Source organism: Pezoporus flaviventris, unplaced genomic scaffold, assembly GCF_033815535.1.
Source record: "Pezoporus flaviventris isolate CSIRO_AGI_PZ_B2104156 unplaced genomic scaffold, CSIRO_AGI_Pfla_v1 ptg000007l, whole genome shotgun sequence".
NCBI classification, from domain to species: Eukaryota; Metazoa; Chordata; class Aves; order Psittaciformes; family Psittacidae; genus Pezoporus; species Pezoporus flaviventris.
In genome coordinates, this window is record NW_026892555.1 from 65,636,379 (window position 1) to 65,661,210 (window position 24,832).

At 41.2% G+C, this 24,832-nt stretch overlaps 2 protein-coding genes across 4 annotated transcripts; one reads left to right on the plus strand and one right to left on the minus strand.

Annotated features, from left to right (window-relative positions):
• Nucleotides 1–5,071: 5,071 nt before the first annotated feature.
• CCDC127 (coiled-coil domain containing 127) lies at nt 5,072–7,684 on the minus strand. 2 transcript variants are annotated; one of them, XM_061449030.1, is made up of 3 exons: nt 7,428–7,684; nt 6,961–7,089; nt 5,072–6,177 (listed from the first exon to the last, which is right to left on the minus strand). In XM_061449030.1, exons 1-3 carry the CDS (start codon nt 7,642–7,644, stop codon nt 5,504–5,506), a joined length of 1,020 nt encoding a protein of 339 aa, XP_061305014.1. In that variant the 5' UTR covers nt 7,645–7,684; the 3' UTR covers nt 5,072–5,503. The 2 variants fall into 2 exon arrangements, with proteins under 2 accessions (XP_061305014.1, XP_061305015.1); XM_061449031.1 differs by having other exon boundaries at nt 7,474–7,601.
• Nucleotides 7,685–7,767: 83 nt separating this feature from the next.
• SDHA (succinate dehydrogenase complex flavoprotein subunit A) lies at nt 7,768–23,690 on the plus strand. 2 transcript variants are annotated; one of them, XM_061449028.1, is made up of 15 exons: nt 7,768–7,836; nt 11,039–11,125; nt 11,414–11,575; nt 13,166–13,309; nt 13,463–13,627; nt 14,895–15,043; nt 16,110–16,234; nt 17,481–17,649; nt 18,226–18,421; nt 19,186–19,357; nt 20,057–20,175; nt 20,678–20,789; nt 21,921–22,051; nt 22,557–22,670; nt 23,382–23,690. In XM_061449028.1, the coding sequence occupies exons 1-15, from the start codon at nt 7,783–7,785 to the stop codon at nt 23,466–23,468; spliced, it is 1,986 nt and encodes a 661-aa protein (XP_061305012.1). In that variant the 5' UTR covers nt 7,768–7,782; the 3' UTR covers nt 23,469–23,690. The 2 variants fall into 2 exon arrangements, with proteins under 2 accessions (XP_061305012.1, XP_061305013.1); XM_061449029.1 differs by lacking the exon at nt 7,768–7,836 and adding an exon at nt 8,365–8,473.
• The last annotated feature ends 1,142 nt before the right edge of the window (nt 23,691–24,832 follow it).

Consider the following 24,832-nt stretch of genomic DNA (forward strand, 5'->3'; position numbering starts at 1 on the left):
TTTGCATAGAGGTCTACTGCAATATCCACTTTAGTGGAGACAAGTTCGTTTTGGCTTGATCACTGAACACCATGGTCTTTCCAGTCTTTTTTTGTTATTACACTCTAGTCATGTTTGGAGCAGAGAGCACGTAGCACCAGAGATGCTCCCAAGAGGAGCTCATGGGAACAAAACAAAAGCTTTGTTGAGGCTCTGGCTTGAAGAGCCATCAGCCACAAGGGGGAGGTAGCATTTAGTAATAAGAGGCACCAAACGCTTTAGCTGAGGATTTCGTTCTGGTTTAGAGGTGAGGTGTCTCAGAAATACAGACCCAGACCTGCAGGAGCACTTATAAAGGGAAAGGTGAAGAGACATTTTTCCAGCAGCTGGACGGCTGAGGCTTGGATCAGCCTGGAGCACGGGACTGCTTGGGGTGCACAACAGCGAATGGCCATCACGGCGCATCTCACAGTCCCTCTGTGCACGCTCTTTGTTTCCAGAGCCACCATTTACTTTCAGTTGTTTCCATTAGCACTATACATAGTAGTGATCCTTTTTCAATTCCAGATGAGTGGTGGCACTTCCAGATCATCTGGCCATGTTCTTAGGCAGTTCCTTTTACTTTGGAACCAGAAGGAATGCTCGTGTGGCACTGAGTAGGAGGCCTTGACACTTCTGTGAATACTGTCCAAAAGGGTTGTGGTTTTTCCTAGCATATTGAATGATGACTTGGAGTGATTGTACACTCTCAGGGAACCCTGAGCTATAAGGCCTCTTTGTCACCCATCAGCCATTCTGGTTGTCAGAATCCATGGAAAGAGTATTAAGATGGTTGATCAGATTGTGATAGGTCTCTCAGTTTTGCCATGTAAGTTGATTTCAGTATCAAAATAGTTCTGTGTTCCTTGATACTATTGAGCACAGATGTTGCCCTCTGTAAGTCAAAGTTCTGCTAATACCAGTACTTTGAAAGTCTGTCTGTACAAGGTCTTTTAAACTTAGTCTAGGTCAGATGCTGAGCTTTTATATGTTTACCTCCTTCAAAACACTTCTTAACTACAAACAAAACACAGCCCCACATGCTCAGCCTTGCACAGGCAGGACTGATTTCCACTGACTATATAAAATTATGCACGTTTGGTCAATTCTTTAACTGACAACAGGAACTGCTTGGGGAAAACCCTCACTGTGCACTGGATCCTTCACCCCAAGTGGTTAAGCGATATTAAGCGATATATCTAATCACACAGACAGCGTCTATCAGCTTTATAGAGCAGAGCTCATGCCTATTAGCAGGAGCTCGCTGGGGAAACCACTGGAGTGGTGCCAGCTGCTGGGAGAGCTCCCACAGCCCTCAGTTGACTGTTTTGTTGTGAAGTGGCTGGCAGATCAGTTGATCTCATTGCCAAGCTATCCTCCATTTCAGTGAGTTACTTCTTTGCAGATCCATCTGTTGTCTCAGCTATGCAGTCATTAGCTGGACAGCTCCTGGACAAGGCAGTCCATTAATGACTAAGTGGCCTTGGCATGCACACAGGCAAAGGCTTCATATCCAACACCATGCCCATAACTATTGAGTAAACTTGAACTTCATCCTTTTATCACAGCAGTAACTTAAATTCCTTTGATTTTGCCATACTGTGTGAACTGTTGACCACTGTTTCCGACTTGCATAATCCACATAGGAACACTCAGTATTTTCTCAATCTCATGCAGGAGTGCTCAAAAACATGATTCAAAGAGCAAGAGGCCACAGGTGGCTTCTGAAGACCCTTCCCTTCTGGAGAGCTTGAACAGAGCTGTCACTCCCAGACCACAGCATCCCTTTGAGCAAGACATCATGTCAGCAGTCTTCTGGCAGCTCTTTAGGTAAAAGGAGTAAGAGAAAGCCAGACCCTCCGGGCTGCTCCTTTTTGCCCACCCCCCTTTAGGAACACTTTCTGAGGGAGATTTCCCTTTTCTAGCACTCAGCCCAAGTTCCGTGAAGTTGAGAGCGTGGTTTGTGTTTCTCTTTGGGCTGCATGCACACACGACAGCAGCTGTATCGCCCAACACAGACCAAATATCTGGTTTTTTGCTTTTATTAAAAGCACAAGTTATCTCAAGGTGTCTCCTTACCTGTGTCTAAATGTAGAAAGTCATATGAACACAGCTACTGCCCTGCAAAGTATGGATGGGGGATGACTTAGCTGTGATGTAAGAAATGGATAAATGTGTCAAATACAAAGAGACTAAGGATCTTTTATGAAGGAAACAAGACTTCCAGTGTCTGAACACTGTCCTAGAGCAGCTGGATTGCAGTTCCTCACAGAGAGCAGCAAGAGAAAATCCACACTGAAATTAAAAGGAGCTGATGTGCAGAATGAGAGATACATCAGAGGGATCCTGAAGGAAGGCAGAGTACCCTACAGAACAAACAGAAGGAATTACTCCAGTCTTTCAGTGGGACGGTCACCTTTAATCACTCATCTTTAGTTGAAACTGGTGCACTTACCTGTTTAACAACGCAGTTCTTTCCTAAGATAGATAAAATCTTTCCAACATACTCTCTTCTCAGCACCAACGACAAAACATGCCAATTTAAAAACTGTCCAATTTTTAAAAACTTAAAATTGTGCAATTTGCTTGGAAAACTGGAATAGTAAATCCCCCCCCTTGCCCAAGTTACAAACCAGTGCAGAAATATGTAAGGGTTTTTATTAATTGTTATTAACAGGTGAGCGACAATTTTCATAACAAAAAAAGGTTCATGAAATATTCTGAAAGCAAATGATTCTTGCATTTTACATATATATGGGCATTTCCAAAGAAACAACCAATCCAGAACAAGAGCTGTTTGGCAAGATAAAGCTCATAATAGAATTTTCAACATGATGACTTACAAAGGGGGAAAGTTTCTACAAATACGGAACAGATCGACAAACATGAGTTTTGGTAGAAACTATCAGGACCAGTGCTTCTAAACTTTACACACTTTAAAAAACCCTCCTCAAATAACTTTTCTGTCTTTATACAATGATCTGCAAAGTATCCATGAGAAATAGTTCAACAATTCATCGTATAAATAATCAATACTTCTCAAAAAGGGAAAGCGAGTATCAAACACATATTACATTGCATCCAACCCTGTACAATCGAGTGTATGATGCTTCAACTTACATATGTATATTGAAAAAAGTATAAAGTATACATTTCACCCTCTTGATTACATTTTCTTTAAACATTTTGAATGTCAATGACAAACTGGAAAAAAAAAAAAAAAACAGCATAAAATGCCTGACCTTTTAATACTAAAATTTAATGAATATGTACAAATCCAAGACATGATTTTCAAATACACTGACATTGATTCACTGGCTGCTGTTTGTAAGCCAAGTTGCTCAGCTGCCTGTATGCACATACGAAATGTGCCACAGCTGTGTGGTAAGACATTTCCCATATCCTGGTGGAATTATACACAAGATAAGTTATTCAATATACTGGGCAATAAGGGCATGTGTATGTGGCAGCCATAGCAGCTGTCCTCAGGCTGTCATACAAGAGTAGTAACTCAATTGCAGTCTCATCTCCCAACCCATATATGCTTGGCATCCAGACAAGCTTTGGCCTCTCTGGTGTTTGTGACAGTATCTTTATTTAAGTTTTTTTCCAGGTCTGTCCATCTACTACAATTTTATTTAAAAAAAAAAAAAATCAGTACATAAGAGACAAGTAAATCAATACAACAATATAATTAGTACTACCAAGGGGAGCAAAATCACAACTGAAAAACTGAGTAGCTGGCAAACATGTATTCTGTTTAAGGATTCTGTTTCATGTTAGATATTTTTGCTTAGTAACTGCATTAGGTTGCACATGCTACTTCAAAGGATTTATTTGCTGTCTTCTGTGTCCAGACTGAAATGAAACCAAAAGGAAACACTAAAAAACACCCCCCATATCTGCTGGAGTTCTCTATTAAAACCTGGATGTGCCTTCACCTGGAGTGCTTCCCTGCCATGCAGTAGCTGATTGCCTAGAGAAAATGTGTTTGCCAAGTCTAGCCCTCAGTAAATAAAGAACTGCTAATTAAAGAACTGACAGCCTACCAACACTAATCAAAGGCAAGTAAGAGAGAAGACCAGATGTTATAAACAAAAGGGTAAACACTGCCCTGTGAGGTCTAGGGCTAATTCCAAAAGGAGGAAGAAAAAGTTACTCTCCAAAATACAAGGCACATTTGAAAAAAGAAGGTGGTTCCTACTGCTACACAGACCCAGAGAACACTCAGCGTTTTAAGGGATTTCAAGCACGGAAATGCACTGTTCTGCTTGTTTTGTTTAAATCTAGGTATGTTTGTTTGCCTATGTTAATTAACTGAAAAAGCCCCCTTAAAAGTTTGCAAAGCTTGTATAACTGTAGACTTCCAATGTCATGCATAAGTGAAGCATTGAACCATAAGCTTGAAATTTAAGTCATGGGGACATATACTTCAGTTCTGGGAGAACTCGCAGTCAGAGAGGCAGATAGGGGCTATCAGTGCAGGCTGCATTTAGGTTTCTATCTGCAAATAACAAAAAGGACCTGTGTGAACCAGATGCAACAGCTGTAACCCATGGAGGTTCCTGCAGTTGGAGGAACTGCAGTGCACTGGGATGCAGAGACAGTGGCACAGTGACATCTGAGGCACACTGTTGGTTTACAAATAAAACCTTGACTGAGAAAAAAGTAAGTATTCTTAACATATGTCCAGAATGATGAGCATATAACTTTGGGTTTATACACTCTCAAGTATTCAACCATAGATCCTAAGCTCCAATGAGACTTTGATCAATCTTTTTCTTTATGTGTTATTTTAATTAGCATCTTTTGGATAGCTCATTCATAAAATACTATTTGTATATTAAGCTGGAAGACAATGCAAGACTGATTAATTTGAAATATGATATTACTCCCCTCCCTCAAAATACTAATGCATACACTTATATGCACACACATTCACAAATATATATTTACATAAATGTATGTACATGCATGCAGGATTTATGTGGCAAGAAGCTTGCTCAAACATGTTTTCCAAATGTATGCCTCAAAATCAGTCTTGCTTAAAAAAAAAAAAAAAAAGATAGTGTTGAGACACCATGTAAAATATCAGTGAAAAGGAGCACAATGTGCTATCTCACTTGAGGGAGAAAAATCACACTTCTCTGTTGATGGAGTATGACCATCAACCAGGTAAATCACTCTAAACCGAGTCCTGTTCTGCTGCTTCTGATTCCTGTGGAAGCTGGCATTATCTCTACTATGCTGCAGTCTGCAAAACAAACACACTCACAGAGTTTAAGAGCATGCATAGCTAACTGGAGCATCTGTTGTTAGACAGTGAAAGGAAAGGCAGCAACCTCTGCAAAAGTCCCATGCATATGCAAGTGCAACGAGGAGGAGGAACGGAAACACAGTAGGAGAACTTAACAGCTTCAGACTACAACTGTGATTGTCCCTACTATGCACAGTGGATCACATGAAATCTCGTTACTTCCCCTGCTTATCGTTTTCCTAACATGGCCTTTTCTGCTCTCTTGAACTTCTGTAGCTCAATAGCTAGCTCCCAGTATCTCAGATACAGCCACATAAGTTTTCCATTTTGACTTTTATTTCGGTTCAGCATATTGCCACAGTAGTTATCATGTTTGAAAATATCTTTTAAGCCACTTTCCATATGTAGAGCCATAGCAACAGGATCAGTTGCTGCTTTAACTAGCAGATTTTTCTCTATTTCTAGTCTCTGGCCTCTGGGTACCACAAGACTGCAGTAGATGTCCTGTCTTTCTTTAAGCCCCTCTTCAAATTCCTTTAGTAAATTATTGGCTCTCTTTTGCCAGTCTTCTTCCTTTGCCAGACAACTTTGGTACAAGCTACCTTCTGCTCCTGAGTGCAAAAGGACTTGTTTCTCTCGCTCTAACTTCTCCTGCTCCTGTTCTAGGATCCTTCTTTCTTCTACTAGTTTGCGACTCTGGGACACGAGGGCTTCCCGGTAACTCAGGGTTCTGTTGCGTTCCTTTTCAAGCTCCAGCTCCAAATGAGCAACTGTGCGACGGTTTTCTGTGATTATATCCCGGTATTTGCCTTCCAGATCTTTTTGTAAAGATGAATGTTTTTTATAGTATTCTTTTCTTTCTCTTTCTATTTCTTTTTGACATTCTCTGGTCCAGATCCAACCTATCATATATAAATTGAGACTTCGGACATAAGAATAACACATATAACATTGATGGGTATGATTAATTAACTATGTGAAGAAAGAAGCTATGAAGTGGTAAAGAACTTTCTTTCCTGCCTTCCCCAGTAATATTCACTTCTATTCACACATCCCACAAAATGTTTTTCTGTGGATCCATATTTCACTTTAAGTCACTTGAAATGATCAAGTTTCCTTTGAAGATGGACAGAGCCAGGTTGGGCACAGCCTTGGGCAACATGGTCTAGTTTGAGGCATCCCTGCCTATGGCAGGGTGGTTGGAACTGGATGATCTTAAGGTACTTTCCAACCCAAACCATTCTGTGATTCTATGATGCTATGAAGCAAAAAAAAAAAAAATCTGCCAAGTCTTTTATTGTTAACACATGCACTTCTTGGATTAAAGAGGGAAAATAGTTACAGGAAATCGGACTGGAGGTTTCCAATACAGTAAATGCACTGAGAACCTTCCAAGTCCAGTACATAAATTATACATCAGCAGCTCCCTGAGTTGTTACTTTTGGCCTCTCTAGAACATTGTACGTCCACTCTTCTGAGACGGCTTTATAAATGGGAGCTTATTAAATACAGACTCAATTCCATGCGCGAGAAATAGCTGTTACTTATGCTATAAGCTGTGCTTACTGTTCAGAGCACTAAAAAAGAGCAGGCCAGAGGAAATCCCTAGACGGGGTACCACTGCACTACTTCAGAGGCTTCCCTTTGGCCAGCGGGCAAGTTGGAGAGGCCCGGGCACTACTTACGGAAAGCGGCCAAGCCCAGCATGGGGACCAGCAGGGCGTAGTTCCATCTGCTGCCTTCATCCCCGGGATCCCGTCGATTTGGCAGGATGTTCCAGTTGGGAGGGTCATTTAAATTATTCATGGAAGCACCTGCGAAGCACAGGGGAGAAGCACGGCCTCAGCGGCACGCAGAACACCACGATAGCCCCGCACCCAACCGTACTGCTTTCTGCCCGAAACCCTCGAACGGCGGCAATTGGGTACTTCACACGGACGTGATTTCCGACCAGAGCCCCCCCTGCGCGGCCCACCCCGCGCCTGTCCGCCCGCGCTCGGCCCCGAGGGCCTCGGCACTGCCGCTGTTACCGCCCACCCCTTCCACGCCGGCAGGACTCTTGACTGCTGGTGTTACCACCCCGGAGGTCCCCAGGCAGCCCGGACGGGAGCGCGGCCCCATGGCGCTGTCCCACAGCCCGACGGACACTTACCAGCCCGGAGCACGGGCCGCGGCGGAGTGCGGGTGCTGTCACTTACCAGCGGACGCGGCCCCCACTGGGCCGGCCCATTAGCCGAGACAAAGAGGGGGGTATCCGACGGGGACAGCAAACAGGTTCGCCCTATCCCTAAACGCTTTCGGTGGCCTGGCCCCATCCCAGGCAGCTCAGGTGGTGGGACGAGGGGGAGATTTGGTGGGAAATCCCGCATGCAAACACGCACACGCTCAGCCCGCGACTCCCCCCCTCTCAGCATAATTGGTCTCTCTCGCTGAGCCTTGCGGGTAGTTGAGTCGCTAGCGGCGCTTTCGCGCATGCGTGTTTGCTCCTTCCCCCGGGTCCGTGTGAGATGGCGGCGGCGGTAGCGGCTTCGCGGGGTTTGGCGAGGCGTTGGATGAGACCGGTGAGTGCTTGTTTTTGACCCGGCCCGGTCCGCTCTGCCCTGCGTTGGGCTGATTTCCCCTCCGCCGGCGTTCTGGTGGCGGGGAAGGGGCCAGACAGCGAAGCTGGCGCGGAGAAGCCCCTTCCGGAGGGGGCCGGGCCGTCTGGGCCTCAGGACTCCGTGAGACTCCTGCCTGGTCTCCTTAGCCGTGGTGGGGGAGCGCGCCTGGCTCCGGCCTGCCCCGCCCTCCCCCGTGCTGAGGTGCGCGGAGGCCGGTGGCAGCCCGTACCCCGTTGTCTCCGCCGTGACCTTGGCTGCCAGCACCCGCCCTGGGGCGGTGAGCCAGGCTTGGCTGCAGCAACGGGGCAGCCAGAGAGCCCTGCGGAGCCGACTGCTCCCTCGGTAGACTCAGTTCCTCCGGCTCTGTTTCCGGAGCGGGGCTGTCCTTGTGGTCGGCTCAAGGGATTAACCGACTGCGGTTGTGGCCAGGCCGCTTCTCCTGGAGTGGGAAGCAAACGCGTAGCCTTAGGCCGTCAGTGGGCTGGCAGCGGGTACGGGGCGCGCCGGGAAAAGGCCCTGGGAGAGCTTGGCAGTTGGCGGCGCCTTCCAGCGCCAGTGCCTGGGTATGAAGCTCAGTGCTGGCGCTTTCGGGAAGCTGGTGCGTGTCTGCGTGTTGCTTAAATCTGTTCAGCGTGTGTTTGCAGAAGTGCTTCTTCAGTGTCATAACAGTTTTGTTGTAGCTGATCTGCAAGCAGTGAAGACTTGTTTTTCTCCGTGATGAAGCGGGAGTTTTCAGTTTCTTTCCACTGTTCTCATCGTGCTTGTCCATGGTGTGTTTGGGATTACAGAAGTTAAGTGTGTGGGAAAAGGAGCATGTAAATGAAGCTGTAGGTGCCCCTGTCTTGTAAAGCAAGTGCAGAAAAGGCAACCAGCTGGCAGGGAGAAGGGCTTAGAAGTGACATGTTTGGGAGGGCAGTGAACTGGCCCTGATAGGACCCTTAATTGCTAAGGGCCATGATGTTCCTGCTAGCATAACAGTTCAGGATCAGTGCGACGACCAGTGTTCTTTCAAATTTAGTATAACTTTTTTTTTTCTGCTCTATGGACTTTTATTCAGGCTTATTCAGAACAACACTTAGTGGCAGCAGAAATTCTTATGTGTAGTTTTAACAAAAAAGTATATGGATGGGAATAGCAGTTTGTGAAAAAAATAGCAGTTTTGTGAAAAGAAAGCTAAACAGTTGTGTGGCTTGGGGGGTTGTATTATGTTTCCAGTGTTCTCTGATGCAAAATATATTTGATAACTGTTTGTAGCAACTTCAGAAAATAAGAAAGTTTTCTGAAAGGAAATCAGTTGCAAGTCTTTGTGGCAGGATTCTGACTGGAGGCTGTAGCAGGCTGTTTAAGGGGAAGAAAAACTAGTCAATTTCTTTTGCAGTTTTAGGGCATAAGAACAGTTTACAGGTTTTGGGATTGGGATTTTTTTTGGTGTTTTTTTCCTCTTGGTCATTTGTAGTTTATTTAAGCAATACAAAGTATGTACAAACCTGTTGTGTGCTGGCTTTACCTACAGTATAGTTTTTCTTTCATTTGTTTGGTGCAATAACTGTACTGTTGCTTACTTATGGCGAATAATTTATTGCAGTAAAAAGAGCTGTACTGTTGCTGGAACAAGATTTTGGAAACGAGCAGTAGTAATACATGCTGGAGAATGTATGGCTGCTGCATTTAAAGTGTGCCTTGTAGCCTGCCATGTCAGTTACAGTTCTGCAGTCGAACTTCAGTTGCACTCAGGCCTGTGCAAGCAGTTTTGCTACAGAGAGGACACCCCCTTTCAGGTTGAGCTGTGATTCTTGGGTAATCTGTTGTGTAGGTAAACTACATCTGATACTTGGATTTCATTGGGTGAACTAGTTGATCTGATTCTGTATGTGAAATATTAATGAAGATGGTAAATACCCAGAGTGTGATAAAATAGTAGGGTGGAAGGAGGAGAGTAGCTGCCTGGAGGAGGGCACTAGTAGAACTCCTTCCAGGTAGGAGTTAAGACCGGTCTTTCTTAAAAGATGGCTGTAAAAACCAGAAATGTGTTTGTGCAATGACCCATTAGATTCACTGTTATGCAAGAAGATAATTTGAGCAAACTAGTATGAGATGATAAAAGTAGGTTGAGGAAACTGTATTGTAGTTCATGTCAGGGGTGGGGGAAGAGGTGGACTTTTGGCAGTGACACAGAGGGAAGGCCTGCTTGTTAGCATGTTACAGGGTGGTTGAACCATGGCTGTAACAGTTGCTGGAAATGGCAAAAATCAGTCCCAGTGCATTTTAGGATGTATTTCAAATAGGGAAGTGCAGAGGTCACTGTTATGTTCTGTGTTGCCATTCTCATCGATTGTACGTGCTGAGTTAGGTGTATTCTTCTGAATGGTGTAAAGAAGGGATACCAGGTTCCAAGGCATTGGAGTTTTATATGATGAAGACTAAAACTGTGATTATTTTAACCTGTCAAAGCAAAGCCTGGGTATTGAGTAGGTTTGGATGCTGGGTTTTTTTGTTTTGATTTTGAACGTGCCAGGGGAGAGGGAATAACATTACAGAAGGGGAAACTCTGTGCTTCACTTAGGTATTAATAAGTGGTTAATTGGTCACTTAATAGAGAATTAAAAGAAGAGAAATATCTCTGACTTTTGCAGCAATAATGAGCTGGAACAGCTTTCCCTACCATCTGTTTTTATCTTTGTTATTCTTGCCCACCTGAAATAATTCAAATTCTCAGGATTGCTTGACATGAGAGGTATTTCCCATTAATTGCTGTGGTTCTCATAAAGCCATCTTCCATCTTTACTGAATGAAAAACCTGCAAGAATACTACAGCATTAATTGTAAACATATTTTTCTGTCAGTGCAGCCTCAGATAGGTCTGAGAGACTGTCTAGTATTAATAAAGTAAAATAACAGCCTGAAACATGCTGTTCTCTCATCAAGTCAAAACCTTTTTTTTCCTTTTATTTATTTTTTTTTCCCCCGGAAAATATAGGAAAGCCAAAACTTCATTGCATGTAGCTCTCAAATATGTTGATACAATGTTTTTGTGTATGTGGTATCAGTGGTAAGTAAAGGTTTGTTATAAAAGTAGGGCAGCTGAGAATGCTGGCAGCCTTCCTTGTGGAAACATTTAATGTGAAATGTGTTCCATAACAGTTGTCTTGATTTCTGTCCATAGTGGCCAGCGGCATGCCAGACTCTTGCCCGCAATTTACATTTCACAGCCTATGGAAAGAGGAATGCTTCTACAAAGGTTTCTGATTCGGTATGTTTGTACTTCCTGATATCTTAAGTAACAGATTGGATAATACACAATGCTTGAGCGACATTAAACAAATGGGTATTGGTGTTTTGTGTTGTGCTCAAGTACGTAATGAGACTGAATTTTGAAACGGATATCTTTTTAATGATCGTTTCCACCCAGGAGGGTACATAACACTTGCTGCAGGGGTCTTTTGAGAACATTAAACCTATACTGCTTGAATCTCCATAAAACTTAAGTTTGACCTAGCTTGAAATCTTGTGATCATAACAAACTGATTTGTTTTCCCAGATTTCTACACAATACCCTGTAGTAGACCATGAATTCGATGCAGTTGTTGTGGGTGCAGGAGGAGCAGGTCTGCGAGCTGCGTTTGGTTTGTCAGAAGCTGGGTTTAATACAGCATGTATTACAAAGCTATTTCCCACCAGATCTCATACTGTTGCCGCACAGGTGAGAAATGAGATAGAACATTTAAAAAATCCCTGCTGTCAGAAAACTGCTTTGGATAGGTACATCAACATCACGTTTCAAGGCCATGTTTCCTCTTATGGATATCGCATGTTTAGTTGAAACAATTTTGAAGGGTGATATCTGTTTAGATTCTGTTCAGTGCTTTTTCACTGCATTCAATGTAACTTTGCAATTTCCTGTGTTAAACAAAGCAGAACAAAATAAGAGCCACTGTGAATTGCAGATGTTTCTCGCAGCCACATTAAATATGATTTTACTGTATTTCTTGTACACAGGGGCATAATTCACAGAATCGCAGAATCCTAAGGGTTGGAAGGGACCTCAAAAGATCATCTAGTCCAACCGTCCTGCAAGAGCAGGGTAACCTAGAGTACATCACACAGGAACTTGTCCAGGCAGGCCTTGAATATCTCCAATGTAGGAGACTCCACAACCCCCCTGGGCAATCTGTTCCAGTGATCTGTCACTCTCACAGTAAAGAAGTTTTTCCTGATGTTCACATGGAACCTCCTATGATTCAGTTTACACCCATTGCCCTTGTCCTATCACTGGACATCACTGAAGAAAACCTAGCTCCATCATCCTGACACTCACCCTTTACATATTTTTAAACATTGATGAGGTCACCCCTCAGTCTCCTCTTCTCCAAGCTAAAGAGTCCCAGCTCCCTCAGCCTCTCCTCATAAGAGAGATGTTCCATTCCCTTAATCATCTTTGTGGCTCTGCGCTGGACTCTTTCAAGCAATTCCCTGTCCTTCTTGAACTGAGGGGCCCAGAACTGGACACAATATTCCAGATACAGCCTCACCAAGGCAGAGTAGAGGGGGAGGAGAACCTCTCTTGACCTACTAACCACACCCTTTCTAATGCACCCTAGGATGCCATTGGCCTTCTTGGCCACAAGGGCACATTGCTGGCTCATGGTCATCCTCCTATCCACCAGGACCCCCAGGTCCCTTTCCCCTTCACTACTGTCCAGCAGGTCAACCCCCAGCCTGTACTGGTACATGGGGTTGTTCTTCCCCAGATGCAAGACTCTACACTTGCCCTTGTTGAATTTCATCAAGTTCCTCTCCAGCCTGTCCAGGTCTCGCTGAATGGCAACACAGCCCTCTGGTGTGTCAGCCACTCCTCCCAGTTTAGTATCATCAGCAAACTTGCTGAGGGTACATTCAGTTCCCTCATCCAGGTCGTTGATGAAAATATTAAACAGCACTGGTCCCAGCGCTGACCCCTGAGGGACTCCACTAGTCACAGACCTCCAGCTAGATTCTGCCCCATTAACCACAACTCTCTGCCTTCTTCCTTCCAACCGGTTCTTGATCTACCTCACTACCTGATCATCAAGCCCACACTTCCTTAGCTTATCTATGAGGATGCTGTGGGAGACAGTATCAAATGCCTTACTGAAATCAAGAAAAACCACGTCTACCACTCTACCATCATCCATCCACCTAGTTACTTGCTCATAGAAGGCTAAAATGGTGCATGATTTTTAACAGAAATGAGGGAAACCTACTAAAACAACTTCAGTGATATAATTCCAGGGAAATGGATTTTCATTTTCAGGGAGGGATCAATGCTGCCCTAGGAAACATGGAAGATGATAACTGGAGGTGGCATTTCTATGACACAGTGAAAGGGTCTGATTGGCTGGGTGACCAGGATGCCATACACTACATGACTGAGCAAGCTCCAGCTGCGGTGATAGAGGTGAGACTTGTTGAATTTTGTCAGTATTTATATTTGTAAGTGTTTATAACACAGACTAGCTTCCAAGGAGATCTGCTTCCTAGGAACATAATAAAATAACTTTTTGCCTTGTTATGCACAAGAGTTTCTGATGCTTGTATTTGGGTTCAACAGCTGGAAAACTATGGGATGCCATTCAGCAGAACTGAAGAAGGAAAAATATATCAGCGTGCGTTTGGTGGACAAAGTCTTCAGTTTGGAAAAGGAGGACAGGCGCACAGATGCTGCTGTGTGGCAGACAGGACAGGACACTCACTGTTACATACTCTCTATGGCAGGGTAAGCAGCTGTGAAGTAAACTTGCTTTTTTATTTGCAGTTTTATTTCATTTTTTTGTCTTCCTGTTTTCCCCTAGAGTTTGGGAGAACCAAACACACCTCCCTCTCTCCCCCCCAAAACCCCAACAAAACAACAAAAAACCCAGCCAAGAGGAAAAAAAAACCCACCCCAAACAAAGCCCAAACCAAATGTGTAGCTGTTCACATATGAATGAGGATTCCAGGGAAATGACTGATAACTATTCTGGTTTTCCTTCCTTCCTCAGTGAATGTGGAAGGATGTAGCTGAGGTGATGCTTGTTTTGTGTCAGGAGTGTACAGAAATAGATTAAATTGAAAGATACGTAATTGCTCTTGTGAACACAACAGGTGTTGATTAGTGTACACTGTCTTAGCTTTGTGGTCTGTAGTAGTTCTTCACTTTTAATACTTTTGGATCTGTTAACCACACCCAAGGAGAATTCATGTAAACATTCCACCAAAAATTTCTGCAAAAAACCTGACACAGCAGCATTGGGGAACTATGAAAAGAAGTACAAGGCAGCATTTTCTTTCAGCTCATCTTCAAACAGGGAACAAGGGGAGATAACAGGTGTAAATGCATGAAGGTGTACTGTGCATTTCTGAGCTTGCTCTCTGGCAAGTAAGTGACTGCTGTTCCAGCATCTATTCCCTCAGTTCTGTAAACTGTAACTGAAGAAATAGTTGGTTATTTTAAAATGGTAGTAAACTACTTGAAACCTGAAATTAAGTACCTACTAGCTAATGTTTTTTAATTTACTTAGTAGCTAGCTAATTGCTCTCCTTCACGTCCACACTATAAATGTTGCTGCAACACAGCTGCTCAGTGTTGATCCTTGAGGGTATGAAAGAATGTTTGACTTGATGCCTGCTGCTTCTTCTGGTATACTAGGCTCCAGGAGATGTATTCCACTTCTCTGTGAGAGGTTTAAGTAAAAAAAACATGCTGGTACACGTATTAAGCAATGCAGCTGACTAAAGTGTTGCCAGAGGTACAGGGAAATAATGAGTGTTGCTGACTAGCTATGACTTCTTGGATTAAATGGTTTGGTAACTACTTATATTCCTTTAAGCTAGGTTGGATTCATTGGCAAAGTTTTATAAGGATTTGCAAAGAAACCGGTTTTCCTGATAGTTGTTTGGAGTAGTTTGTATCCTGATATAGCCCACAGGCATTGACAGTTTTGAAAAGAGTTTACTTTGGTTTCTGGGTTTTTCTTAAAGTTCCTTTTTTCATTTTCCTTCAGTCTCTAAGATACGACACAAGCTACTTTGTTGAATATTTTGCCTTGGACCTACTTATGGAAAACGGAGAATGTCGTGGTGTTATTGCCCTTTGCATAGAAGATGGCACTATCCATCGTTTTAGAGCGAAGAACACTGTCATTGCCACAGGGTAATGTAAAGTCTGTGACGGATGACAAACTTCAGAGTGCTGCTAGTTGAAAGTGTGTGTGTTTTCACATGTATTTGAATACGAAGTGTGGAGATGACATGTTGACTTGAAAAACGTAATTTTTATGTTCATCTTCCCTCCCCCTCCTGCCTTGATCAAAAGCAATATAACTGAATTCTGTCATACCCTCTGAAAGGAGACACATACTGATTTTATGACCAAGTATAAATTTAGTACCAGGTCTGACCTTGAATTCTAGAACAATGACATAAAGTTGGAATGTGTAAGGCATGTGTATGACCCAAATGGCCTTAAATTTTTAAAACATGCCATATGTTTATTAGAAGACTATATGCCTTAGTCTTTTGCTCCTTATGGCTGTCTCCTATCTGTTTCAGTGTGCAAAATATTTATAAGCATACCTATCAAAGAGAGACTGTTTGTTTGCCTACATAATTCGGCTTTGTTAAAGACAGGGCTGTTTTCATACTTGTGTTCTTTGAGGTATATTGAATACATAGATAGATACTTTTTGTGAGAGTTTGCCCTGAAATTGTGAGTAGTGGCAGTTCTCAGTAATGTTGGAAACTAACCTATTTGGTTTAGGTATAAGATTTAATGTTTAACACGTAATTTTAGACAACTGAGTTTTGAAATCTAAGAACATAAAATCAGGGCCATACTGAGGATATAAACTACTGCTATATGTTGGTTTTGGTAGAACTGCTGGTAATAGTTCGAATGAAATCTAATGGTAGTGGATTGAGAGAATTTCCTGACACAACCTTTATCTGCAAAAAGGGTTCTGATACTAACCTAGCTGTTCTGCTTTGGAATTGTTATTCTTTTTCTTGGACCTTCTGTCACCAGCAGTTACAAGCATAACAGGGCAATACCAGTTTTTTTTCTTTCTTTCTTTTGTTTGAACTTAGTATGTGGCAACATTTATGCATCTTGCTTATTAACCCTCTGCTCTGTTTCTGTTATTGTACAAACAGCATAGCTGAGCAGTATGTTCTAGAGATTTCTTCTCCTTGCTAATTCTTTAAACTTTTGTGTTCTGTAGTGGGTATGGCCGCACTTACTTCAGCTGCACGTCTGCTCATACTAGTACGGGTGATGGCACTGCTATGGTCACACGAGCTGGTCTTCCTTGCCAGGACTTAGAATTTGTACAGTTTCACCCTACAGGTACAAAATACAAAATAATACATTGATTTTGACATTAACATTTTTTTGTTGTTGTTTTAAAATGTGCTCAAGTCAGTTTGCACTTTTCCATAGCTGTTCATTAGTTGTTTGTGACAGCCGTTCACACTTCTCTGCAACTGCTGTTGAATAGAAATCTAAGTAAGACTTAGAATGTCATAAGGGTTTCATCTGTTCTAATTTAAAGATCAGTGTTAAATATTTGGAGGTGCTGTCTTTACAAAACAAAAAGGTTTTTTATTCCAATTTATATTTTATTCCAAATTATATTATTTATTTTTATTATCAAATTTATTTTACTCCAGGCTGAAACCACTTCACCTTTAAAACTTACGTTTCCTTTTGCCTTTAAAATATTAAAGGGTTTGATAGTAGATACAGGAGCAATAGGATAGATGCAAGTATTATGGAATTACATACTAAATCTTTTGTGGAAGTGGGATAGTAGAAGTAAAGGTATATATTTTGGACTCTGATTTTTATATTGCAGGATCACTAAACTGTGGACAACAGTGGTCACAAACAAAAATATTTTTTTGTGGCTAATTAAATGCTTAGTTTTAACTTGTGATAAGTGGTGAATTTAATTGTTCATTTATTTTGCAATGTTATAGCAGTACACTGTTCATTTGACTTGGATAATTTTTTTTCCAGTTGAAGCTTCATTGCCTGTGTGATAATTCTGTAGCTTTTAATGTAATAATCAAATGTACGAGTTGGTTAGCATTTTTGTTTTCTATGATGACAAGTGCTGAAGGCTAACACTGAGTAAGCTTTGACATTCCACACTATTTGAAGCCATCCCCTATTGCCTTAGCACAGGGGAAGAGGGAACAAAGATGAGCAAACTGGTCTTGAGATAATCAACTTTACTTAATCTTTAACAAACTAATTGCTGAAGGTCTACAAAATCTTTGTAAAATTCTCCTTGCATATTGATGGGTGCAGATCTCTGTAGTTCTAATATTTTGGATAGTGTTGGTGTTCTAAATCAACTTGACCAGCTTTTGGAAAAGTATTTGAAAGGAGTAACAATACATGTTTTTGAGCAGTCCTTGGGGGGACAGTTCCTAGTGGTATGATTAGGGTGGAATAAAATCTACCCCTGTGACTTGCTTTGTTTTAAGAAGATATTGTTTATTCAGTCCTAGTCATCCTGACTGTGCAGCTCCCTAGAGAATATCTCATTTGATGGTTTGGTTTTGGGCTTTTTTTTTTTTTTTGACAGGTATCTATGGGGCTGGCTGCCTTATAACAGAAGGATGTCGTGGAGAGGGAGGTATTCTAATTAACAGTCAAGGTGAAAGATTCATGGAGAGATACGCACCTGTTGCGAAGGACCTGGCTTCCAGGGATGTAGTATCTCGATCCATGACCATAGAAATCCGTGAAGGAAGGTTAGTTAAATACCCTTAATGAAGGTGCAGAAGAAATACTTAATCATACTAGACTGTATAGAGTACAATACTTCATTTGATAAACGCCTGATGTTTCACGCAAGTGAGCTTTAATAACTGACAGCTGAACTCTGCATGCAGGGCAGAAATTTTGCTTATGACTTCCTGAAGATACTGAAAGGGAACAGAAGACATCAGGAGTCTCCTGCTTCAATTTGGTGCATCTAGACGCAATTGTTCAGCAAGTTTAATGTATATGCTCTTACTGCAAACAATGGAAATAATTTGGTGCTCTGTTCTCTTCACTAATTATCTTCAAATTTTACATATTTCTGCAGAGATACAGTGGTTTAACGTCTTAAATACTGTAAATTATGTAAGCAAAAAGCTGGGAGATGAAAAATATGCTTAAATATTGCCATGGTCAATAGTATTTTTCAAATATGCTAGATACTAATTTTTGTCAGATAACATTTGAAAATTATTTTCCCCACAAATGAAACAAATTGGATTAGAAATATTACTGGTGTTTGCAGAATTCCTGTTACATATTCCAGTGTTTACTTTTTTTAATAGGGGTTGTGGGCCTGAAAAAGACCATGTATACCTGCAGTTGCACCACTTACCACCACAGCAGCTAGCAACCCGTCTCCCAGGAATTTCAGAAACGGCTATGATATTTGCTGGAGTTGACGTCACTAAAGAGCCTATTCCTGTTCTGCCTACTGTCCATTATAATATGGGAGGTATTCCTACAAACTACAAAGGACAAGTAAGTAAAATATCGCTCAGTATTTCTTTTTACTGTAATAATAGGAAATTATTTTCCAAATAGAAAAGCATTAAAGATATTTTTCATATGTGTAAGGATGAATACTACTACTACTACAATAATAACGTCAGTACTTGTACACAATCTGGTCTGTTGTTGTAAATAACTTAAAAACCACGTTCCAGTCCATCTGGAGATGGGAATACCAAGAAACATCTAAAATGAAGTTACTGTCATGTCTGACAACAATTCTGTTTGTCAAGTTGAAGATAATATAGTTGAACAAAGATCAAACTAAGGCTCTGTTATAATCTATAGTGTAAGTCAGTGTATATTAATTCTCTATACCTCATGTAATCTCCATGCTAAAGCAGGTTCCTCTAACTTATACTCATTAAAAATCAGTGTGATGGTGTCAGCTGAATTTTTCTATTTCAGTGTATTGTACTTGTTAATTTTCAGTGTAAAATTTTGCCTTAGAAACGTCTGATCAGAATTTCTTCCTGTGTTTTTCTGTCTTGATGCAGAATTGTAATGAAACAGAACCACATACTTTTCATAAGAATAATTAAAGAAACCTCGGGTTTAGTGATAACCTGTATTTACATAGCATTGCTATTTACCCTTTAGAACCAGAATATTTATGGTTTTAGAGTTGGCAAAAACTTGATCGCTGTGTTTCATCCTTAGATGTACATGACCTTTGCAGGTTTGCACTGTTATAAACTGTTTAAGAAATGAGTGCTAATTGTCTGAAATGATAGGTTATTACACATGTGAATGGTGAGGATAAAGTGGTACCTGGTTTATATGCTTGTGGAGAAGCAGCCTCTGCATCTGTCCATGGTGCAAATCGACTCGGAGCAAACTCGCTTCTGGATTTGGTGGTCTTTGGTCGTGCTTGTGCCCTTACTATTGCAAACACTTGCAAGCCTGGTAAGTCTCACAGTTTTAGAGACATTTGCCTTTATGATTTAATTTCTTGTCCACAAAGAGTGGTTACTACCTAATTCAGAATGCTAGATATAGACTATTATTTGTTAGAAAAGGCAGAAATCATGTTTATGCTTTTTATAGGCATGTTCTTTGCCATGTGAATGTTTGAAGTTTACATTCGCTTTGTGAGATGATATTTTTAAAACTAGAATTGGGTCAGTGCTGTTGTGAAAACAGTTGAGATTTTTCACAAATTAGCAAAAGAGAATATTAAATATGAAGACTGACTTCTCTACATCCTGCACTGCATCTTGGATGTTAAGAAAACTTTCTTAATAGTGAAGAGACAAGGAGAGTATAGGAGAAGATAGTAAGGAGCCACAAGCTTATTCCATAGTTTAGGAGAATTTGCATCACGTGCTGCCTTTAAGGAATTAACAGCAGAATTTAGCCAAACCCATACATTTCCCACTAACTGTCACAGGAAAAAAAACGTGATTTGTATACTCTACTGAGAACTCTATTTTTAAGTGTATGGATAATATTGGTGGGAGTTCAGGAAAGTTATAATTAACCTGTACCTCAGAGGAAGAAAACAGATTGTGTTTTAGTTAAATCTGACTTTTAGTAGCTGCTAGTCTACGAAACTGATAGAAACCAAAACCAAGCCTGAGCTGATAATTGAATCTTTCTTATTAGGAGAGACAATTCCCTCTATTAAACCAAATGCTGGTGAAGAATCGGTTGCTAACCTTGACAAATTAAGATTTGCGAATGGAACCATAAGGACTTCAGAAGTGCGACTTAACATGCAGAAGGTAAGCCTGGTTAAGCTCTTGACTATAACGTGTGAGAAGCTGCAGTCAGTGGGGTGTGGTCACATTGCAAAATACACTAGGAAGTAAAATACAGTTTCTGGAAGTAAAAAGCAGTGTGAGTAAACTGTCTGTGTGCAGCAAAGGCTGTATCAGTTTTGTTAGTTTCTTCTTCTCTTCATGGTTATTTCTCTTGGGTAGTTTACCTGCTGTATAAGGGAATCATAGAATCATTGAGTCATAGGTTTGGGTTGTAAGGGACTTTAAAGATCATCTAGTTCCAGCCGCCCTGTCATGGGCAGGAACACATCCCACTAGACCGGACTGCTCAAATACAGTAGGGTTTCTTCTGTTTGGGATGAACAGAAGAATGTTTTTTATTCAGGCTGCAGATACGTTTGAAGTCATAACAGCTCCGTATCAAGCGCTGTTGGAACTCATGAAGCTATTTGGGATATTATGCACATGCAGTACATCAAACTGATTTTGCTTTACTGTCTTGCAGACAATGCAAAACCATGCTGCTGTGTTTCGAACTGGTTCTGTGCTCAAAGAAGGCTGTGAAAAAGTTAGCCAAATTTATGGTGATCTGGCTCATCTAAAGACATTTGACAGAGGTAATCTGATAGAGTACTATAGGAAAAGTGTGGTGTTTGGTGTGTTTTTTAGAAATTATTATTTTCCTCTTCTGAAAACCTTTTCTTGAAACTTTTGCTAAAGGTTTTGACCATTTTGAATCTTTAAAACTATGTTGTTAGAGCCCTGCTTGTTTAAATGTAGTGATTAATAAAGTACTTGATGTTACTGGTCACTTTCTGGTTGTATACATTTAAAAAGAAGCAGAGCCTGAACTTGGATTTAACTGTATAAGGTACTAAATGCTGTTCTCTCGGAACATGATTTGAAGTTGTTCGATTACTAAGATGAACTTTATTAGTATCTTCTAAAAAAGCCAGGGAGTTGCAAAAAGGTAGCAAGACTATTCATAGGTTGAACACTCAAGTTTTAATTTTTCAGCTGAGTAGATAGTGCTGCATACAGATACTGCTATGTCCTGCAGTGTGTCTTAGGAGAACTTAATTAAGTAAAACTGATGATGTACCTTTTGTCCTTTTGTGTATGTCTCTCCAATTACTGCTGTTGGATGTGTGTCCTAACAGTGAAAGTAAAACTGGCTTTCTGGGACAGCCCTCACCAAGCATTGATAAAAGTGTTACAGTAGCTTAAAATGTAGGGATCAAAATGAAGATAGATTCACGTAAATGAACTTGGGTCCACCTTGAAGGTACTTAAATTAAGAACTTTGTATAACTAGCAGGGCTGTTTGGGGTTCCCCCCCCCCCCCCCCCCAAGGGTGGGAAGAAAGGGAAAGCCCTGTTGTCTGGATCTGTTAGGGATCTACTTAGAGAGCTACCATTTAGCCAGATCTTGTGATCTGAAATGAGGTATGGGGACTGAGTTGTAGGGATGATACAAAGCAGGCAAGAATCTATGATGTAATTTTGTCTCAGTAACACACATGCAACAGGGATACCTGGTAGAACTGAACTTTTCCAAGATTCATTATTATTTGTTAGAGTATAGGAATTGTTACTGAGCCTTGCAGGCAATAGTGAATAATTCCATATTGCAGAGTACTGTGACTGCAGTAGGTAGAGCATTGGCTGGTATAATTCTAAGTATCAGCAATAGGACAGAAGTAAATTGAAGAGTAGAACATCTTCCATAGCCTTTTAATATTTTACTAGGTATTGTGTGGAACACTGACTTGGTGGAGACCCTTGAACTGCAAAACCTGATGCTTTGTGCTCTACAAACCATTTATGGAGCTGAGGCTCGCAAAGAGTCTCGGGGTGCTCATGCCAGAGAAGACTATAAGGTATAAATATTTTCTGTGACAATTTTCCTTGTTACGTGTCCTTGGATGGATTATTTAAAAGTTGTAATTTCTTTGAAGTGCAGTCCTCAGAGTCTTGAGTTGGGATTAGTGTAGTATTTGTTTGGGGTCCCATATGCTCTGTTTTATCTGTTATTTGTTATATATAAATATAAAATGACCAATACATGCAACACTGGGTAACAATCCTGAGAGGAGAGTTGTGCCATATGTGCATCTGCATTATTAGATCTGAACTAGGACTATAGTAATAATAAGGTCATGAATGCATAAACAGGACTATTATTTTGTCTTGTGCAAGAAACTTTACCTTAAAGCCCTGGTTAAGCTTTCGTATTTAAAATCTGCCATGAGCAGTGCTAAAATAAAGCTTGCTGGCTATTAGGGGACACATTGTGTTACAGTTGTAATTGGAAACTAATCATGTGGTTGTGAAGTGATTTGCAGATGTAACTTCTGGTCTATACTAACCTAACTTTCTCCTTAGTTACGTGTAGATGAGTTTGACTACTCTAAACCACTCCAAGGCCAGCAGCGAAAGCCATTTGAAGAGCACTGGAGAAAACACACCCTTTCATATGTGGATATCCCATCTGGGAAGGTAGGTAGAGCGTGATGCTTGAGGGTCTTTCTCACTGTCAACAAACAGCTGCTCTCAGACACCTCTTGGTACTGTTGGTGTTTAACAGTAGGCATCTGAGAGTTTTCATGGTATTTCAAAGATGCAGCTGAAAAATCTGGCCCTATAAAAAAATCTTGAGTGGTTTACTTTGTTTGGTTTGTTTTGGGAGGTTTTATTTTGTTTTTTGTTTGTTTTTTTTAACCTGTCCTCTGGATCCTCTTTGTTTGCTCTCCCCCAGTTCCAGCTTCCTTGAATCTACTATGGTGACAAGTGAGAGCACCTCGCTTCCTGAATAGCTGCTGAGAACAGAAAGTGTCACACAGTTCTGTCCCCTAACTGATCCATTTGGGTTTTCTATATCCAAGACTTTTCTAGCTTAAAGAACTAGTAATCTTAGCCAAAGCTTCACTTTTGTCCAAAATGCTTTTTAAAAGTAGTAGTCCTCATACCAGTTTTTGGTCAGGCTTTGCTTTTTAAGGCATTCAGTCAGTAGTAACTCAGTGGAATTTAAGTGTTACTTGTAGGTTACTAACTGTTCATTTTTTATGGAAGGAGGAGAATAATGGAGAAATAGGCTTTTAACATCAACGAAGTAATTCATTTATCTGTGTTAGTCATTCTTATTAGCTAGACTATCTTGTTTAAATAAAAAAGCTTTGTCTTAAAGTTCTTTGTTCTCTTTTACTTCAGGTGACCTTGAAATACAGACCTGTGATCGACAGAACTCTGAATGAACAAGACTGCTCAACTGTCCCCCCTGCTATTCGTTCATACTAGTAACTTAAATTTAACTGTCAGCCCTCTTCTAGAGGGGGTTAGTGTATGTAAGCATAGCACAAGCAAATCAAAATAGTATTGCCACTGTCAATTAATGGAAAATGCTGACTAAACTTCTCTCCAGCTTGTATTCTCCTGTGGCTTACTGTACAGTTATGAAAACGGAATACAGGACAGCTTATGTTCTTTCACCCATCTATTAAAACTGACAGGAAAAACACATGATGTGTCTAAATAAAGTGATAAAGTCTTATATTTGTATTTGTTCGAATGTTATGTATATAATTACCATACTTTTATTTTGGATGTATAGTTATTTTTCCATATTTTAAGAACAAGAAATGCAGTAGTTTTGGACAAGATTGAGATGCTGAATTTTATGAATGGGGACTTAAAGCCAAGCATCATAATTGCTGATGCAAGTAACATGAAAGAAAACAATGCAGTAGTAATTGCAACTTTGTTTTTTTTCCAAAGCTAAAATTGTAAAAAGTGCCATACTGTTGTGCTGTTGAAGAATACAAGATACTTCTACACCAGTTGCTTCCTCCCAAATATACCATGAACAGAATTTAATCTTGGTAGAGATCAGATATTATCTTTAGAATTTCTGAAGCTATTTTTATCATGTCCTGTGTATGTATTTCCTAGACTATATTTTGTCTCGAATCAAGGGGCAATTTTGCAGCTTATTAAAATTTGCCAGCTGTGAACTTCAATATGTTTTAATGCCAAGATGTAACTTGTAAGGTGGCAATAGTGCAGTTGCTAGCAGCGTTTCTGTGAACAGCTCCCTGTTCTTGGAGGACTGAATTGTAACTATGCAGGCTCAGTTGAATGAAGCATTCTGTAATTTTGACTGTTGAATGTTAGTTGGTTTTGAGAAAAAAGTTAATGTTGGAATGTTTCTGCGGGTGGTTGGAAAAAATATACTATGTTTCACCCCTGTAGTGATTTTGCATCTTGTGCCATGGTGTTGAGACTGGCCTGGGAGAAGTGTAGCGTACCAAAGCATTACTTTTGTGTGGAGAGGAAGGGAAAAGGAGACTATATCTTGACTTACTTTTTATAGAAAAAGGCTTGACTGTTTGTGAAGGAGAGAGGAAATAACATTTCATGCATACCGTAATAAAGCAATGTTGCACAATTACCCTACCTTCATCCTTCCTCTGGAACCTGCTGTGCCGATGCCCGTCCCACCCCCGCGCCGCCTTTGGCGTAAGGAAGGCGGGTTCCCCTCAGGCCGGGAGGAACGAAAGGGCCGCTGCGCAGGCGCCGGTTGCCGCTGCTGAGGCGGTGCTCCCGCGGCTGAGGCGGTGCTCCCGCTGCAGCCGATTGGCGGGGCGGAGCCTGTACGGTGATGG